This window comes from Rhinopithecus bieti, unplaced genomic scaffold, assembly GCF_001698545.2.
Source record: "Rhinopithecus bieti isolate Rb0 unplaced genomic scaffold, ASM169854v2 scaffold_10589, whole genome shotgun sequence".
NCBI classification, from domain to species: Eukaryota; Metazoa; Chordata; class Mammalia; order Primates; family Cercopithecidae; genus Rhinopithecus; species Rhinopithecus bieti.
Window position 1 is genome coordinate 2,400,966 of NW_016807065.1, and position 19,900 is coordinate 2,420,865.

At 48.9% G+C, this 19,900-nt stretch overlaps 1 protein-coding gene and 1 pseudogene across 1 annotated transcript; both read right to left on the reverse strand.

Moving 5' to 3' along the window:
• Positions 1 to 4,063: 4,063 nt before the first annotated feature.
• LOC108534586 (C-type lectin domain family 4 member G-like) lies at positions 4,064 to 9,351 on the reverse strand (annotated as a pseudogene).
• On the reverse strand, positions 9,252 to 10,605 carry LOC108534529 (C-type lectin domain family 4 member G-like). The gene is made up of 3 exons (XM_017879947.1): positions 10,229 to 10,605; positions 9,801 to 9,911; positions 9,252 to 9,471 (listed from the first exon to the last, which is right to left on the reverse strand). Exons 1-3 carry the CDS (start codon positions 10,323 to 10,325, stop codon positions 9,362 to 9,364), a joined length of 318 nt encoding a protein of 105 aa, XP_017735436.1. The 5' UTR covers positions 10,326 to 10,605; the 3' UTR covers positions 9,252 to 9,361.
• Between the last annotated feature and the right edge of the window lie 9,295 nt (positions 10,606 to 19,900).

A 19,900-nucleotide genomic window follows, 5' to 3' on the forward strand; every position in this document is an offset into this window, starting at 1 on the left:
TGGCACCCACGTGTATCCCCCAAATAACCTGGTGAAGGAATGCTCTAGCGTGGAAGACGAAGGACTGACAGATGGAGGCTCCTCGAGGACGAAAAGTTTTTTTTTTTTTTTTTTTGAGACGGATGTCTCACTCTGTCGCCCAGGCTGGAGTGCAGTGCGGCGATCTACTCCACTGCAAACTCCGCTCACCAGGTTCACGCCATTCTCCTGCCCTCACATCCCGAGTAGCTGGGAGCTACAGTGCCGTCACCTCGCCCGGCTAGTTTTTTGTATTTTTTTAGTAGAGACAGTGTTTCACCGGGTTAGCCCAGGATGGGTCTCGATATGCTGACCATCGTGATCCGCCCGCCTCGGCCCTCCCAAAGTGCTGGATTACAGGCGTGAGCCACCGCGCCTGGCCGAATGAAAAGGTTTTTTAAGCTCTGCAGGTAAGGCGGGGCGCTCTGGAGAATTCCATGGTAACAACAGGAAAATTATGGGTTTGGCCTGAGAGTAGACACAAGAATTATTTGAGGCGGGCGCGGTAAAATCAGGCTCGCCCTGCTGTTTCTTACGGTGAAGGAGCAATTTCCCTTAAAATGGATGACCAGCGCTCTGTCGGGTCGAACAGGTGGCCGCTCCCTAAGGAAAAACTGGGGGTGGCCTTCATGAAATAGTTAAAGAATTACTGAGAAAAAGTAATTTTTCTTTTTCTTTCTTTTTTTTTTTTGAGAACGGAGTCTTGCTCTGCCGCCCAGGCTGGAGTGCAGTGGCCGGATCTCAGCTCCTGCAAGGCTCCCGCCTCCCCGGGTTTACGCATTCTCCTGCCTCAGCATCCCGAGTAGCTGGGACTACAGCGCCCCGCCTCGTCGCCGGCTAGTTTTTTGTATTTTTAAGTAGAGACAGGGTTTCCCGTGTTAGCCAGGATGGTCCTCGACTCCTGACCTCGTGATTCGCCCGTCTCGGCCTCCCAAAGTGCTTTTGGGATTACAGGCTTTGAGCCACCGTAAAAAAAAAACTAGTAATTTTTATAGTTTTCAACTCACTTTTTCTCCCTGGAATTCCCCAAGTATTTGTAATTAAAGAAAAGTCCGGCAGATGGCGCATGCTGACTCAGAGCTTCCGACTGTCAACGCTGTCATTCAACCGACAGGAGCTTTACAACCAGGGCTTCCATCCCATCCCCCAATATAATCCCTAACGACTGGCCGCTTGTTATTATAGATTTAAAAGACTGCTTTTTTTTTTTTTTTTTTTTTTACAATTCCGTTAGCAGAGGCAGATTTCGAAAAATTTGCTTTTACCATTCCTGCCGTTAATAATAAAGAACCTGCAGCTAGATATCACTGGAAGGTTTTACCCCAGGGTGTGTTAAACAGTCCCACAATTTGTCAAACTTTTGTAGGCAGAACTATCCAGCCTGTTAGAGATCAATTTCCAGATCTGTGCAGCAAAAAATAGAGACCAGCTTATTCAATGTTATTCATCTTTGCAAAAGGCAATTACAAACACTGGATTGCTTATAGCACCTAACAAAATTCAATCAACCACTCCTTTTCAGTATTTGGGAATGCAAGTACAGGAGACAGCCATTAAGCCTCAAAAGGTTCAAATTAGAGAAGATTCTTTACAAACCCTAAATGATTTTCAAAAATTGTTAGGAGATATTAATTGGCTTTGGCCCACTTTAGGAATTCCTACTAATGCTATGTCTAATCTCTTCTCAATAATGAGGGGAGAGGCCCGGCACGGTGGCTTACGCCTGTAATCCCAGCACTTTGGGAGGCCAAGGTGGGCAGATCACGAGGTCAGGAGATCGAGACCATCCTGACTAACGTGGTGAAACCCCGTCTCTATTAAAAATACAAAAAATTAGCCGGGCGAGGTGGCAGGTGCCTGTAGTCCCAGCTACTCGGGAGGCTGAGGCAGGAGAATGGCGTGAACCGGCGAGGCGGAGCTTGCAGTGAGCCAAGTCCATGCCACTGCACTCCAGTCTGGGTGACAGAGCAAGACTCCGTCTCAAAAAAAAAAAAAAAGAAAAGAAAATAAAGTTAAGGCACGTTGAAGATTGTCTGTGAAAGTCGTGAAAATGTTATAAAAGGAATTTATGCAAGAAAGGTTTTATAATTTTTGTTTTGAAGGTCTAAGCAAGTTTTAAAATAATAACTGTAAAAAATTCTGTATGTAAACATATTTGCTAAAGTTAAAAAGGTATCATCCAGTTTTCCTATACACTAAACATTAAAATAAAGCACAAGTTTTTCTTAAAACACTAACCTGCTCTTTAAAGATTGAAAAAGTCTTTTAGTGCAGGTACCACCCCCCAGGATTTCCAGTACCAGCCTGAAGACTATGACCTCATCAAAGGATGGAAAGAAGAAAAAATTCAAGTCAGCCTAAGAAAGACCCTACAGGAACTGCAGCCTCAACAATGCAGCTTCCAGGCCCCAGACATCATGCTGAAGAAGCAGAAGACTAAGCCAAATCATTCATTCATTTTTCATTCTCTCACTTTTCCTACTACCTATACCTACTACACTCTGTTAAGCTCATATCTTAAATCCGTCTTTCTTCTGCCCTGTTACTTTGACAAACACCACCTTCTCAGCTTCTAATAACATAACTGCTTGGCTAAAATAATTAACATACCCCCAGTGGGGTTCCTCGTTAATAACATATAGTAAACTAAGATGCCAAGTAACACTACAGGTCACTCTTTGACTGGAGAAAAAAAATGTTGCTAACTATACTCATGTTTGTCTTCTGTTATTTACTAATCCTAGGAAGCAAAGAGGGAATAAAAGCAGTGACCTCCTTGCCTGACAAACCTGTGGCTGCACGTATCTACGCTCTGCAATCAAAAAACTCTAACACAGAAAACAAAAAACGGGGAGGTATTGGGATTCACTCAGGATCGTGGATATAACTGTGGTAATTGCTACGGCGGTAAGCCTTTCTGGGGCTACAGCAGCCCAAAATTATACCTATTGGATATATGTCCCATTCCCACCTTTAATTAGGCCTGTCACTTGGTTGGAACTCCCCGGTTGAGGTTTATGTTAATGACAGTATTTGGGTGCCTGGACCAACTGATAACCGAGGCCCTATTCATCCAGAGGAGGAAGGAATGTTAATAAACGTGTCCATTGGTTATTGCTTTCCTCCTATACGTCTGGGGCCTGCAGCAGGATGTTTAGATGACGACAAACAAAGCTGGATGGTTTATGTCCCTACACATCGTGGATCAGAGGCCTCTATTCATATAGTTAGTGGAAGGAGCTTTCAATCTAAAACTAAAGTCATATCCTCAGGAAATTCCTATCATATAGCTAATATTCTTACTAATCAAGTTAGACCAAGAAAGAAAAAATGCCCAGAACGATTGACAGTATGGTCTAAGAAAGCAGAGGTGCTGACCTGGGAAGATTGCATTGCAAACAGTGCTGCAAAATAACTCCTATGGAATCGTCATTGACTGGACCCCTAAGGGGCGACTTGCGGTAAATTGTACTGGACAGCACAAGGGATGTCAAGAGCGGGGCTTCCCAGTTGACTATTCCGAAGAGGCACCTACCCAAAAGGATAGAATAAAAGCCAACTTTCCTGTCTTCTGGGAAGGCAGCGGTATGGCTCCTCCACGCCCTAAAATGATTGATCCAATAGTAGGCCCAGAACACCCAGAACTGTGGAAATTAATGATGGTCCAAACCCCAGTACAGATTTGGACAGGAAAATATAAAACACAAACCTGGCTGGGCGCGGTGGCTCACGCCTGTAATCCCAGCACTGTGGGAGGCTAAGGTGGGCGGATCACGAGGTCAGGAGATCGAGACCATCCTGGCTAACATGGTGAAACCCCATCTCTACTAAATATACAAAAAATATATATACAAAAACAAAATTAGCCGGGCGTGGTGGTGGGGGCCTGTAGTCCCAGCTACTCAGGAGGATGAGGCAGGAGAATGGCGTGAACCTGGGAGGTGGAGCTTGCAGTGAGCCGAGATTGTGCCACCGCACTCCAGCCTGGGCGACAGAGCGAGACTCCATCTCAAAAAACAAAAACAAAAACAAAAAACCCATAAACCCATAGTAAAAAAGTTCCATTTATTGTAACTTTGACCTCTAAATGGACAACCACATTACAGGGCTGTGTTAAACCTCCTTTTATGTTGGTAGTAGGACAAATCAATATTCTACCTGATTCTCAAACTACAGCATGTCTTGACTGTCGTCTTTTCACTTGCATTGATTCTACAATCGATAAGAATAACAGTATCTTGCTTGTCAGAGCCCGAGAGGGAGTTCAGATACCTGTTTCCCTTAATAGACCTTGGGAAGCCTCCCGTTCTATACACATAGTAACTGAAATTCTAAAGGGAATATTAAACAGAACCAAGATATTTATTTTTACTCTTACAGCAATAATCATGAGCATTATTGCTGTTACCACCACGGCTGCAGCCACAGGTGTTGCTTTACATTCTTCTGTTCAAACTGCTGATTATGTTAACCAGTAGCAAAATAATTCTTCCAAGCTTTGGAATATGCAGATGCAAATTGATCAAAAATTAGCTAATCAAATTAATGATCTCTGTTAAACAGTACTGTGGATGGGAGATCAGATTATGAACTTGGAACATAGAAGATAAATGCAGGGTGATTGGAATACTTCTGATTTTTGCATTACTCCTCAATCTTATAATGCCTCTGTGCATCATTGGGATAAGGTCAAACGCTGTTTAGAGGGAAAAGAGGAAAGTTTAACACTGGATATAGCAAAATTAAAGGAACAAGTTTTTGAGGCATCTCAAGCTCACTTAACTCTCTTACCTGGTGCTGATGCCTTTAATGGAGCTGTTGATGGGCTCTCTGACCCGAATCCTCTGAAATGGATTAAAACTGTTGGAGGATCAACTGCTGCAAACTTTGCTTGAATTTGTGTTTGTCTGTGCTGTTTATTTTTAGTTTACAGGTGAGGAAGATGCCCCAGGAGAGAAGTCAGACACTGCGAGCGAGCCATGATAGCAATGGTGGTTATTAATTAAAAAAGAAGAGGGGGCAAGTGCTGGTGGAAAGGTTTATGGGGTGCCAGTTTAGTCAGTCGCCCTGCGTAGGACACCTCTGGAAAACCGTAGAGGTCCCTGAGGAGAATCATCTTCCCAAACCATTAAGTTCCCAGGTCAGACAGCATGACCCGTTCTGGGCTGAAACACTCCCTTGAAGCACTGGAATGTGACCAGACATCCTGGCTCCTATAAAACCAGCCCCCACCAGCTGCAACCCGATAAGTTAAAGATTATCTTCGTAGTTAGACATACGCTTTTAGCTTAAAGGAAATTCATATAACCGCCACTGCTATAGATCTTTCCAATGACATACACTCCCCCTCCTTCACCGTTTCACCCCCTACCAGCTGCTTCTTAGATCAAAAGACTGTACTCAATACATTGCCAGGCAACCAGAGCTCTGGGTCTTTTGCAGCCTTCACTCCAGCAACTGGCCCTCTGGACCTGCTTTAAAAAATTTTTTTTTTTTTTTTTTTTTTTTTTTTGCACCGTCCTCCATTTGGGCCATCAGGACTTCATGGGGGACCCTGTCTTCCTCCCTCCACACAGAGGCCGCCTCCTGGCCCTGTCCATCTGAGACTTCCAGAAGTCCGGATTGTTGAGGCAGCCCTGGTTTCAGGGGTTCTGGGGTCACTTCTCTCTAGGAGCCAGGGCAGGCCTCAGCCCCATGTCCAGGGCATCCCCGGCCAGCTCTCTGTGGCCAGCCCGGGGCAGGAGGCCCTGCAGAAGCCCAGGCTTGCTAGGCCCTGGGAACGTGTGGACCAGTCTGCCATTCCCCGGGCTCATGTGATGAGCTGGGAGCTGAGGGAAACTTCCCACAGGTGGGATCACGGGGCAGTCACATGTTAGAGTTCCTCAGAGGGCGGGCCTGTGCCTGGGCCCCAAGACTAGGCAGGCAGGGAGCACTTACCTTCTTGCGGCACAGCCGCCAGACACAACACAGCAGCAGTGGCACAAGCAGCAGAGGCAGCAAAAAATAGAGCCAGTTGCTGAAAACACCCTGGTGGAGAAAGAGAGCACCATGAACCACACCTAAGGGATAGAGGAATGCCAGGCCTGGGAGGGCCTGGGTGGCCTCTTCCGGGTGCCCACCACTTGGCGGCCCATCTGCCCACTCCTCACTCTCCCTAGCTGGCCCCGAATCCGGGTACCACAGTAGGGCCAGCGGCCAGGGCTGGGCCCCAGAGAGCTACAGACCCTCTCTCTGGCCCTGCTGAAAGTCTCTGCCCCAGAGCCCTGACAAGAAAGTCCCGGAAACTTCCGTGGTCTGATAAACCCTCACAGCACACTTTGCCTGTAGCACAGGGCTTCTGTGAGAACCACAAAATCTACAAGTACAAAGACGGGTGAGGGTGGGGGTGCTGTGGCCAAGAGAGGTGCAGGTGCAGAAGCAGGGGCAGGAGACCCGGGTCCATCCCCCACAGCCTCTCTCCCCACTTCCAGGCTCTGCACCGTGGGCACATCCACGCACCGCTCTGAGCCTCAGCCTCCACACCTGTGCAAAGGGAATGAGCCGCCCTCCCTGGGGGCACTTGTGAGATTTAGAGAGCTCAGACAAAGTCCTGGCTCAGAACCAGGGCCACATGGGGTGTAAGCAACGGGAACACTTCTCTGGGTGTTCTTCACAATAAAGGAACCTCGGGCTGCATCCGTGGGAATGCAGGCTGCTCAGGTCTTCCCCAGATCCAGAGCTCTACTTAGAAAGAAGGCTGGAGAGGGGAGGGGAGGGAAGGGGAGGGAAGGGAAGGGAAGGGAAGGGAAGGGAAGGGAAGGGAAGAAAGAAGGAATGAAGAGCTCACCAGAGCCGGGAGCCTGGATCCACTTCTCAAACCTTTATTGATGCTCCCCCGGGCTGTGAAGAGAGCTTTGTAGGAAGTACCATTCTCCCCTTTGCAGGAAAGTGCAGGAAAACCAAATAGCTCCATTCCTCAGTTGCCTGACCTTGGCTAGGAGGAGAGGTGGGGTCAGACCACTGGGATCCAGAAATGGAGATTTTGGAGCCAGTGAAGGTTAGGTTAGGTCTCCATGAGGTCAGAGCAGAGGTCCCAGAGTGCAGGCACTGGACAGGGCTGGGCCTGGCCAATTGGTTCTGGCAGTGGTGGATGGGGAAAGAAAATCTTTGCCAGTGGGTTCCAGGAGCCGGGATGGTGCATAGCACCCCGTTGGGCACTGGGCATGGCTCTGGAGCACCGGGTGGGTTCAGCACCATGCCTCTTCTCACAGATCCGGCCAGCCTTCTCATCACATGGTGGGTCCATCCACAGCCCCATGCCCAGAATCATGACACAGGCCTCGCACCCCCAAGATTCACTGGGTTCCCCCTGTAACCAGTGGCTGCAGCAGTTGAATAGGGGGTGTTGCTGAGAATCTAGCCTGAGGATGAACTCCGGACCCCTGTCTTCCATCCCAGGCTCTAGCCTGTTTATTGCTTGGGTCTACCCTAGACACCCTAAATGTCTTACCTGAGTACACTTGGGATGTAACTTACTAACGCCCAGAATTTAACCCAAGGACACTTTCTAGGGTCTAGCCTGCCCATCCCTAAGAATGGAGTCCCAGCCAAGCGGGTCCCTGAGATCTGGCCAAAGCATGTCTTTTTTTTTTTTTTTTTTTTTTTTTTGAGACAGAGTCTCACTCCCTCTCCCAGTCTGGAGTGCAGTGGCGCGATTTCGGCTCACTGCAACCCCTGCCTCCCAGGTTCAAGTGATTCTCGCGCCTCAGCCTCTGGGGTTAGCTGGTGCGCCACCACACCCGGCTAATTTTTTATATTTTTAGTAGAGACGGGGTTTCGCCACGTTTCACATGCTGGTCTTGAACTCCTGATCTCAGGTGATCCGCCCGCCTCGGCCTCAAAGCATGTCCTCTAGAGTCTAACCTGTGGCCCCAGGTTTCAGCAGGAGCCCTTCCCCTACCTGAAGCTGAGTGGGACTCCGTCCACCCACGAGGAGCCCTGAACCTTGCACAGGTGTTGCACCGCCTTGCGGCCGATCCAGTATTCCAGGGCGCTAGTGTGATGACTCAGGAAGTCCTAGAAAGGAGGAGACACCTGAGCCTGCAGAGTCCTGCCCCCTCCCGCGCCGCGCCACCGCCCGGCCACGCCCCCTCGGGTGAACGCCCCTCCTCCTGCACACCTGCTCCTCCAGGCCCCCTACAGATGTGTGCTGGCATCGGCGCAGTGGCCTTGCGCCTCTGCCCACGTGGTCTTCCGCACAGATAAATAGTAGCAGGAGCTCCCGAAGGGCAGCCACGACGTGGGACACGGCTCACAGGAACCTGCGGGGTGGCGAGGGTCAGAGAGGTCGAGCAAACCAAGAGGATGCAGGGGGTAGGGGTTTGGCCCCAAGGGCCCAGGGGTGGAACCACAGGACCAGGCCAAGGTCAAAGAGGGGGGCCGGTGAGGCACACGGGCAGGGTCCACTTACACCCTCCCACCCCCCTTCCCCCCGCTACCCCCTTTCCCCGTCACTCTCACTGTTCTGCAGCCTCACTGCCTCTAGCGCCAGGAACAGCCCAGGGCAGACGTCCTCGCGGTCCCTGCCGGCTTCAGCCAAGCCCTGGGTCACTGCGGGGTCAAGGGAATGGGGATTTTGGCTGGGCTCAAGGTCAGGAGCAGGATCATGACTAGCTAAAGGTCAGGACCCCTGTCCGTAGTCATTGTACCCTCGGTGCCGGCGACCAGGATGGCACAGGGTCAAGGACGGTTACAACTGGGCAGGGTCCAGGTGTGGCCGGCGCTAGGAGTGACAGTCAAGGTCAGAGTGCAGCGTCAGGGTCAGGACGGGGTGCATGATCGGGTTCGGGGTCGGGGCACAAGGCCAGGACTCAGGGCTGGCGTCGTGTCGGGCTCTCACCGCGCTCAAGCAGTTCCCGCAGGGCGCTCTCCTGCTCCAAGCTTTGCCTGCGCCTCCCCAAGCTCCGCGCGCTTGGTCTGCAGCTGCGTCTGCGTCGGCGAGCCTAAGAGCAGCTGGACCAGAGGGGCGAGGACCGCGAGGATGGGGCGGGACTTCGGAGACCAGCCCGTCCCGCCCGGCTCGTCGCAGGCCTCGCCCGCGTCCCGCCTCCCATCCCGGCCACAAGACCCCGCCCCTGCGTGCCCACAGCCTCGGCCGCGCCCCCTCACAGCAGCTGTGGCAGACCCCGACCTCCTTCTTCAGGGCACCCAGCGCCGCCGTCTGCTTGGAGGCTGGAACGACCCCCGCCCCAAAACGCATGCCCGCCGGGTCACTTGGGAGGGCTCAGGGTCCCCCTTCCCCACCCCGGGGCCAGCCTCAGGGACCATAGAGTCCCCACGCACCCGAGACTCCATCTCCGCGATCTCAGACGCTCCCGCCCCGCACGGCCCGGGGGCCCAGGCGTCCCGCTCTGCAAGCACCGTTTGTCCTCAGCAGGTCCTGGCAGCCGAGCAGCGCCGCGCGCTCCGTGGAGGCTGCGGAGAGAGGCTCCTGCAGGCAAGGCCAGGGACTGGGGAATCCTCCCCTCGCCCGTCCCCCAACTCGGAACCACGGAGCGAGCCGGCAGTCGTAGAGCGCACACGAAGTGCACACAAGTCGATGGGAGACAAACGCTCGGGTACTCGCACACATACGAATATGCCATGTGCACACGCGTGAGTGCACACGGCCCGAAGATGTACACACACTCTGCTCACACTCAGACGCGAGCAGGACACCAGGGAGCAGTTGGTGCGCACTGCAATGGGGGTTTTGTGTCCCCAGGGGGGTCGGACGCAACGCTTCCCCATTGAGGGTCACTCACCCTTGGACAATAGGATACTCAGGATCACAGCCCACAGGACTGTGGCGACCAGGACAGCCAGGGCCAGGAAGAGGGGTCTCCGGCTCCAGTGCACCCAGCGTCCCCAGTGCCCTGACAGAACAAGGACGGCATGCTGGGTCCCCTAGGACTGAGCCCTGGAGGCCTGGGTTCCTCCCAGGAAACTGAGATTCAGAGAAGTTAAGTAACTTGCCTGTGGTCACACAGCTTCTAAGTGGCAGAGTGGGAATTGGACCCTGGTCCAACTGGCTCTGTGGCCTGTGGTGTCTCTCCTGCACCCACGACCCTGGCCCGTCTTGGCTCTTCCCTCCCCTCCCCCATCAAACCCCAGACACTGGGGCAGGGATGAGGCAGTCTCATTGCTCATACCTCCAGGGACCTCCTCCGAGCTGCCCCCCCACTTGCTGTACCTGGTGGTGTCCATGGCGGTGCAGGCACCCAGGCTCTGGCAGAGATATAAATTTCACCTCCGTCCTCACTGGACCTACGCACTCCCTTCCTTCTCATTTTCTTGGACTCAATTCCTGGCAACAGGGACCCAAGGACCAATCACAGGGCTGGGCCCTTTCTGGGCTGGGCTGAGCCGGGCTGGGAGTGAGGCGGGTATTCCAGCCTCCCGGTCCTCGTCGCTGCAGCTCCATCCCCAGGCTGGTGCTGGAGGCTTCTCTGCTGGATCCTGAGAAAGCCCCCAAGGTGTAGCTCCCCAGGCCAGTTCAGGTCCCTCCTCAGAGGCTGGGTCTGAACCTGACCTTGATTCAGTCCCTCTGTGCCAGAAGAAAGCAAACACAGGTTTTGTTGAGGAGGTGGTCTGCTGAGCTGCAGGACTCTACCACTCGCTGGGTGGTGGATGGGGGTGTGTGGTGTGTAGCTTCAGGAAGCCTCAACTTTCTTTTTCTTTTTTTCTTTTGAGACAGAGTCTCCCTCTGTTTGCCAGGCTGGAGTGCAGTGGTGCAATCTCGACTCACTGCAACCTCCGCCTCCCAGGTTCAAGCAATTCTCTTGCCTCAGCCTCCCGAGTAGTTGGGATTACAGGTGTGCCACCATGCTTGGCTAATTTTTGTATTTTTAGTTGGTTGCAGCGAGCCAAGACTGCGCTACTGCACTCCAGCCTAGGTGACAGAGCGAGACTCCATCTCAAAGTAAACAAGCAAACAAAAACAAAAAAACCCATAAAGGTACCAATTCTTCCCAATTTAACCTACAAATTAGCTACAGACTAAATATAAATTCCAGCGCAATTTCTTTGAGGACCTTAACAAACTTATTCTAAAATGTATGTGGAAGAATAATTTTTCATGAATTGTAAGTCACTTTAGGGAAAAAAAAGTTAATATAGGAAGACTAGCCCTACCAGACTGTAAACCACATTTTGATAAAACATTAATTTAAAAAAATAGTGTGGTGTTGGTGTAGAAAGAGGCAACTAGATTAAATGGAAAAAATATAACACAATTGGATTATGTAGAACAAGATTTTGGGAAAACTGGTTCAGTATATGGAGAAAAAACTCCTCCTTTACAACATATACAAATCTGGAATTCAGCAGCATCTCAGAGCTAATGATAAAAGACAAAACTGTTAGGCTAATTGAAGAAAAAGTAGACACTTGTCTTTGTGGCCTAGAGTTGAGAAAAACTTGAAGTTGATCCCATAGCAAAGGAGAAGAAAAGATACATTTGACTATATCAAAATTAAGAATCTCTGTTAAACCAAGGACATAATAGATAGAATTAACAGGTGAGTAGCAGATGGGGGGAGATAATTGCTGCTTATATGCTGAGTAACAATGTGGATAGCATATTATAAAGGGTGAGGCTTCCTTGAGTTAAGCAAGGAATCTCTGCGCGCGGCAGGTGGAGTACTATAAATTGAACCTTTATAATATATCTTTCACGTTATGACTATAGCGCGTCCAAGCGGATACCCTGTTCGGCAACCCTCAAACTTCGTGCTGTGGCTCAGGCCGCACGTCGAAGCAACATATTGGAGTACGGCGTATAGAGGGCATCGGGCAGCGGGATCACTGTGGGTCTCGAGGGAGGCGGGAGACCATCCTCTAAGTATGGTGAAACCCCCGTCTCTACGTAAAAAATACAAAAAAACTAGTGTGCCCCGGGCGAGGTGGCGGGCACCTGTAGTCCCAGATATCGGAGGCTGAAGGCAGCGAGAATGGGCGTAAACCCAGGAAGGCGGACTTGCAGTGAGCTTGAGATCCAGCCACTGCCACTCCAGCCTGGCGACAGAGCGAAGACTCCGTCTCAAGAGAAAAAATAAATAAATAAATAAATAAATAAATAAACAAATAAATAAATTAAAAAAGCAATTTATTCCAGGAATATGCAAAAATACTTCTGCAAATTAAAAAAAAAAAAAAAAAAAGACAGTCGAGCATGGTGGCTCATGCCTGTAATCCCAGCATTAAACGTAAGTGTATTTTCTTTAAAAAACTAATGTAAGGGCATGTATCAAACACATCAGAATGAATGTCTATGGTAAAGTTCGCAGTGCTTAGGAGACGCTGAAGGGTTAACAAAACTTAGCTTCCTAGACTCTTCCTTCTAGAAGTTCCCTTGTTCCCAAACCATTTGACTCATCTTGCTTTCATCATCAGAAACCGAGCCATGTCAACAGGCACTGAAAGCTGACTTAGCAGCAGGCTTAACCGTAGGGCAGAACTTTTTGGAGGGCACACCCTCTTCATTACGAGGCTTTCAGGGACAGGTGCTCAATGGGAGGAAATTGGAAAAAACCACAAGGATTGCACAATCTCTGTCCAAGGCCACCATCAGAATGTGTTCTGGGGAAAGGATTTAGATGGCAGTGTTTCATCAGCCCTTATGGAGGAGATAGATTAGTTCATTTGGGAAATTGGAGGAGGTTTTCTGGAAGAGACAGCATGAGATGTGTGGCTTCGATGACATGTGTACTGTGGACCGAGAAAGGAAGGACACATCAGGCACAGGGCACAGCCAAGGCAAAGGCAAGGGGGCAGGAAAGTGGGGCTCTGCTGGATACACCTGTGGCTGAAGCCGCCTTGGGGAGCCAGGGCAGAGCTGTCCAGCTTAGCAAGGAAGCCAGAAGGTTGCCCATTAATGTCCCATGCCCAGACCTCGCTGCAGGGTAACTGAGAGGGGAAGAGAGGTCCTAGAAGGAGGCAGCAGACCTCTACCCTCTATCCCTGGCCCAGGACAAGGAAGGGAGGCTTGTTTCTCAGGTGGGCGGGGAACATGTAACAAGGGAATTTGAAGACGATATGATGAGTCTGGGAAGTACAAGAGACTGTGAGGACCATTGGAGACACTGGCTGAGCCTGGAGGATTCGAGAGGGCTTCCTGGAGGAGGTGATGCTTGAGGAAGGAGTCAGAATTATTCCAGAGGAGATCAATACATTAATGAATGTTCTCAATATGGTATCAGCACATGCAAGAATAGAGGAAAAGGGAACAGGACTTGTTGGAGAAGCTGAGCCTAATTCAGGGGCAATCATCTGGGGCTAGGGGGTCAGCTGTGGTCACATCATACAAGGACCTGAAGAGCAGGGACAAGAGGTTTGGATGAATGTGGAAAGAAGGTGAAAGTCACAAGATTCAGCTGCAAGGCCATGACCACTCTGGTTTCCATTCTCTGCAGAGATGAGAGGATTGTTGTAACCAGGGAAGCCAGCCCACTGCAAGGGCATGTGGCACATTCGTTGTCGCTATGAATTTTGGCTTTGCTTTTTTATTACAAAGCATGCAAAGAGGTATGTAGAAACAAATATAAACACTGATGCCTTCCACTCAGCTTTTTCAAGTTTTGACATCTTCATGTATTTCAGATCACCTTAAAAATAAAGCATCATCACACAACAAATCATAACAAATAGATTCCTTGTACCCCACCCTGCTCCTATTCCCCTCCCTAAGTTAACCGCCCTCCCAAACTTGGTGTTTATCCTATTTAAAATAGTTATGCATGTACCCAAGGACAATATTTTGGATTTTTTTTTTTTTTTTTTTTTTTTTTTTTTTTTTTGCGGGGGGAAGGAGTCTCACTCTGTCACCCAGGCTGGAGTGCAGTGGTATGATCTCGGCTCATTGCAACCTCCGCCTTCTAGGTTCAAGCAATTCTTCTGTCTCAGCCTCTTGTATAGCTGGGACCACAGGCACGCGCCACCATGCCCAGCTAATTTTTATATTTTTAGTAGAGACAGGATTTCACCATATTGATCAGGCTGGTCTTGAACTCCTGACCTGAGGTGATCCACCCGCCTCAGCCTCCCAAAGTGTTGGGATTACAAGTGTGAGCCAGTGCGCCTGACCTATGTTGGTTTGTTTTGCACATCTGGAAACTTTACAGGAATGTTACCACATGGTCTATATCCTTCCGCAACTTGTTTTTGTCCTCTCTACATTACACTTACGAAATATATCTATTCAACACTCATTATTCATTTAAAATGAAGACAAGCACAAAAGTAAATGCTTAGTAAACAGAGAACAGAATAAAGCTTTCTTAATTTGAGAAGTGGCAGTTTCCGGGATCCTACAGAAATATCTTACATAATACTAAAATATGAGAAACATTTTAGGTAAAATGAAGAACAAATAAAGATGTCCACGGTTTAGTGGGTTGATTTACATCTCCCTAAAAGACTTGCTGAATGCCTAACCTCTGGTATCTGTGAATGTGACCTTTAAAATTGGGAAATAGGGTCTTTTTTTTTTTTGAGATAGAGTCTCACTCTGTTGGCCAGGCTGGAGTGCAGTGGTAACATCTTGGCTCACTGCAACCTCTGCCTCCCAGGTTCAAGTGATTCTGCTGTCTCAGCCTCTTGAGTAGCTGGGATTAAAGGTGTGTGCCACCATGCCCTGTATTTTTAGTAGAGACAGGGTTTCTCCATGTTGGTCAGGCTGGTCTCGAACTCCTGACCTCAAGTGATTCACCTGCCTCAGCCTCCTGAAGTGCTGGGATTACAGACGTGAGACACTGTGCCTGGCCGAGAAATAGCTGATATAACTACATTCTGGTAAGGTCATGAGAGTGGTCCCTAATTCAATATCACTGTGTCCTTATATGAAGAGGAGAAAGATACAGAGGGAAGATAGATTGTGTAAAGGGGCAGGCGGGGCCGGGCGCGGGTGGCTCAAGCCTGTAATCCAGCCTTGGGAGGCCAGACGGGCGGATCACGAGGTCAGGATGGATCGAGACCATTCTGAGCTCAACACGGCTTGAACCCCGTCATCTACTAAAAAATACAAAAAACTAGCCAGGCGAGGGTGGCGGGGCGGGCTGTAGTCCAGCTACTCGGGAGGCTGAGGCATCGAGAATGGCGTAACCCTGGGAGGCGGAGCTTGCAGTGAGCTGAGATCACACCTGCACTCCAGCTGGGCGGCAGGCGAAACTCCATATCAAAAAAAAAAAAAAAAACAAAAAAGGGGGCAAAGAGGGAGAAACCGCATGCGTTCAAGAGAGGAGCAGAGAGTCAATGCCAGGGTCTACAAGCCAAGGAATGCCAAAGGTTGTCTTCTCGAGGCAACGGTACTGACTCGATCCTATCTGTATGAACAAGGATGACGATATGTGGGAATAAAGATAACGGGCAAAAGGGTATATTTGGGAAGAGGCATCAGGGGTCTCCTTGTCTCTAGTGAACAAGGGCCTGAGCTTTTAGAGCTTCGGCATTTATTGGGTGATAAAAGTAAATAAAGTCCTGGAGGTTTTTTTCCACTGAGGGGATACTGCATTGTAAGGTCCCTTTCTGTCCGAGAACTGGCGGCTTTCCTTTTTATTTTTATTTTATTATTTATTTATTATTTATTATTTATTTTGAGACGGAGTCTCGCTTTGTCACCCAGGTTGGAGTGCAGTGGCACGATCTCCGCTCACTGCAAGCTCTGTCGCCTCCTGGGTTCACGCCATTCTCCTGCCTCAGCCTCCCTAGAAGCTGGGACTACAGGCGCCCACCACCACGCCCGGCTAATTTTTTTGTATTTTAGTAGAGACGGGGTTTCACCGTGTTCGCCAGGATGGTCTCGATCTCCTGACCTCGTGATCCGCCCGCTTCAGCCTCCCAAAGTGCTGGGATTACAGGCATGAGCCACCGCGCCTGGCGGCTTTCCTTTTTAAAATGTCCAGTTTTCCCACAATCATAACATTTTCCCACTTTAGGGCTTAATCCTTGGCTCCTTTGAGATTTGTCAACTACTAAATCTGCCATTGCTTCCGCTAACATTGCAGAGCGATGAAGGTCAGTTCCTACATCCTGACAAACTCTGAGAAAATTTCCCAAGTTTTTAGTACACCTCACGGGTGCTGGTGCAAGTTTACAATCTGCGTTTGCATTCTCAAAAGCTAAAGTTAAGGTTAGCATTTCTGTGGCAGTGGCATGTGGAATTTGACGCTTCACTGCCTCTTGTAATCTTGCAAGAAATTGCGCATAGAGCTCCTGTGACTCTTGCATGATGTGTAAAAAGGGTTGTACTGTGACTCCCTCTTCAAGAACTGTGGCGCACTTAGCGTCTCGGAGTTCCATTTGATGTTACAGGTCTGAATAAGGGCCATTACCCAATAGCAAATCCTCTGCAGTGTCTCAGTGTCCGGCAGCACGATTCTGTCTGGTCTAGTCTGTACACACTTCTTGCCCATTTAAATTCCATGTCAGATATGCACTAGCACACAAGTAAGTTCGAGCCAAGTGTTTTACATCAAAGGGTAGAAGGCGCATAGCACCAAATGCAGATTATGGCAACCCTAAAGTAAGTGGGCTCTGTACCCCATTATTAACTATACTGGTTTTTAATTCCTTCAACAACTTAAACTCTAGTGGGGTGTGTTCATGAATAAACTGCTGTGGATTATTTGAATCAGGACTTATGGAAATAGGAAAAGCACAAGGTCCTATGGGCTCTCCAGCTACGGCGGCAGAGCGTAAAATTCTTTGTATTGGAGTTTCTATTCCTGCTACCGAAGAAGGTGGTACAGATGCTTCTGCAACTGGAGGTGGCGGTATAGGCCAATTTTTATCCTTCCTCTCCTGTTTTTTATTTTCAGTTGAAGCCGTGGGTGGGACAACAGATTCTTTCAGATTTTTAGACTCAGCCTGCCGTCCAGCAAAATAACAAGGAGATAACAGCAGAAGTACAGTAGGAACTAGACTCCAAGTGGAGAATACAGAAGAATCAACTTTAAGACCTTTTTGATGAGCCTGTTTTAATCCTTCTGCTCTGTCCCAGTTTTCCACATCAAGGGTGCCTGCCTGTGGAAACCATGGGTGATGCGTAATAACATTTTGTGGCTTCTGCAGGAGGTTAGTTAGTGTCTGCAAATTAACCTGAGCTCCAGACTGTCTCAACAGAACTTTAAGCAACTGCACATAATGTTTTTCTTCAACAGACAAATTCTGCCCCATGTTACCCTGATTCAGAAAACTTCCCGTTCCCAGTACTGCTTTAGAGCACTGACCTTATATCGCTCCTAGTACCCCTTTAGGGCACTGACCCTAAACCCGCTGCTGGGAGACTCGTCCCGGGGTCCCTGTTCATCTTGTCATTTTCAGTTCCTCTGCTCCAGCCGACCTTCTTCGTTCATGTCCTCAGGTCCCTGTGTTCAGATACCACTTTGCAAGGTCCTCAAGTCCCTGTTCTGGGTTGCCACTTTGCCATGGATTCTATCCCTGTTGTACTGAACAAAGGATGACGAATGCAGGAATAAATATAAAGACAAAAGAGTATATTTGGAAGAAGGGGTCGGAGGCTCCTTGCTTCTAGTGAACAAGGGCCTTGAGCTTTAGAACCCTTTGCATTTTACTGGGTAAAGGAGATGGGGGCAAGGGTGGTTGTCAGTCAGCAGCTTGATTTACAGCAGGTTTGCAAGACTGCATTCTTTGAGCAATAGGCTCTAGATGTCCCTCTAGATTAATGAGCATGGTGCCAGGGAGTGATTGCCCTCAGCAAACCTTCTGGGAGTAGGTGCAGTCATGAGTTTGCCCACATGCTGCGTTCGTACTAAACAGTTTACTGTTTGATCATATATCCTCCAGTGAAATGCTGAGTTGGTCACGATCCCTTTGGCCTTTTCAGCTCCCAACAGGCAATCACCAGAATCTAGGGAAAGGCAGGGAAGGATTCTTCCCTACATGGTTCAGATGGAACATGGCCCTGCTGACACCTTGATTTCAGACTTCTGGCCTCCAGGACTGTGAGATAATAAATTAGCATTGTTTGGAGCCTCCCAGTTCATGGTAATTGGCTACAACAGCCCCTAGCTGCCTGATACTGGTGGGATAAGGGGCAATTTCCACAATCCTACAGAAACTCCGTAATAATTAAATATGAAAACCATATTTGGTAAAGTCAAGAACAAAATAAAGATGGCCCTCTTGCTATTTTGCCCATGCAATAAGAAAATAAAAAGAAGCCCAGTGCAGTGGCTCATATCTGTGCATCCCAGCACTTTGGAAGGCCAAGGTGGGAGGACTGCTTGAGCCCAGGAGTTCAAGACCAGCTTCCACAACATTGGGAGACCCCATTTCTGCAAAACAACAACAACAACAACAACAACAACAACAAAAAAAAAAAAAAAAAAAAAAAAAAAATTAGCCGGCTGTGCTGGTGCACATCTGTAGTTCCAGCTACTCAGGAGGCTGAAGTGGGAGGATTTGAGACTGGGAGTTTGGGGCTGCAGTGAGCCATGACTATGCCACTGCACTCCAGCCTGGGAAACAGAGTGAAACCTTGTCTCAAAAAAAAAAAAAAAAAAAAAAAAAAAAAAAAAAAAAAAAAAAAAAAAAAAAAAAAAAAAACCTAAAATATTGAAAGCAAGAGTCAAAGTTGACTGTAGTTTGAAGCCATAATCACGTATCTAGGAAGTTCTAGAGGCTTAACTTCTGGAGTGGTTAGAACTCACAGCAAGATTTCTCTATAAAAGGAGCCGCCGCTTTCTTCGGTTGAAGTAACGAGTATTTGCAAATGCAGGAGGAAACAAACCCTCTTCACAGGGCAAGAAAAGCTTTTAAACATTAAAGAACAGTCATAAGAAGAATACGGGTAAAGCTCTTATGCTTAACTAAGATCTGAACAAAGAAAGACACAGGATGAGTTTCCCCCAAAACACTCAGTATTTCAGAAAGTTTATTTCTTCCAAAATGAATTTATAAATCGAATGCCGTAGTGAATTCCTCTAATTTGTGTTGCATCAGCCCCTTTCTGAATAAGTTTGACCCTCCTTCCAGAAACAGGGTTCAGTCAGCCTTGACACAGTTTCCAGTTCCCCACCTACTCCTAGTTCCTCAATGTGGTCAATCCAGATCTGCTTTATCCAACTTCCCTCCGGTGACCACCTGCCTATGGGGCAGCTGGACACAGCCTATTGATGGGCTCTGCAGATCCCCACACCACCCATCCACATCTTACACAGACTGCAGATACGGTGCAGTGACCGCCTCTCAGTCACAGCATGACCTCCTGAGACTCACACCTGCTTCCATGAAAGTCACCAATTAAAACTCCCTGAGGGGGCCGGGCGCGGTGGCTCAAGCCTGTAATCCCAGCACTTTGGGAGGCCGAGACTGGATCACGAGGTCAGGAGATCGAGACCATCCTGGCTAACACGGTGAAACCCAGTCTCTACTAAAAAATACAAAAAACTAGCCGGGCGAGGTGGCGGGCCCCTGTAGTCCCAGCTACTCAGGAGGCTGAGGCAGGAGAATGGCGTAAACCTGGGAGGCGGAGCTTGCAGTGAGCTGAGATCCGGCCACCGCACTCCAGCCCGGGCGACAGAGCAAGACTCCGTCTCAAAAAAAAAAAAAAAAAAAAAAAAATTCCCCGAGGGAAACCTGTGTGGATAACACCCTGAACTCAATCATGGCATCATCACACCGGGTGCTCCCCCTCTGTCTCCCTGCAAAAGCTCTCCCTGACTTGTTTGTGTGTGTGTATGAGTGCGTGTGTGTGTGTATGTGTGCATGAGTGTATGTGTGGGTGTATATGAGTGTGTGTGCATGAGTGTGTGTGTGCATGAGTGTGTGTATGAGTATATATGTATGTGTGTGTATGAGTGTATGTGTGTGTATATGAGTGTGTGTGTATATGAGAGTGTGTGTA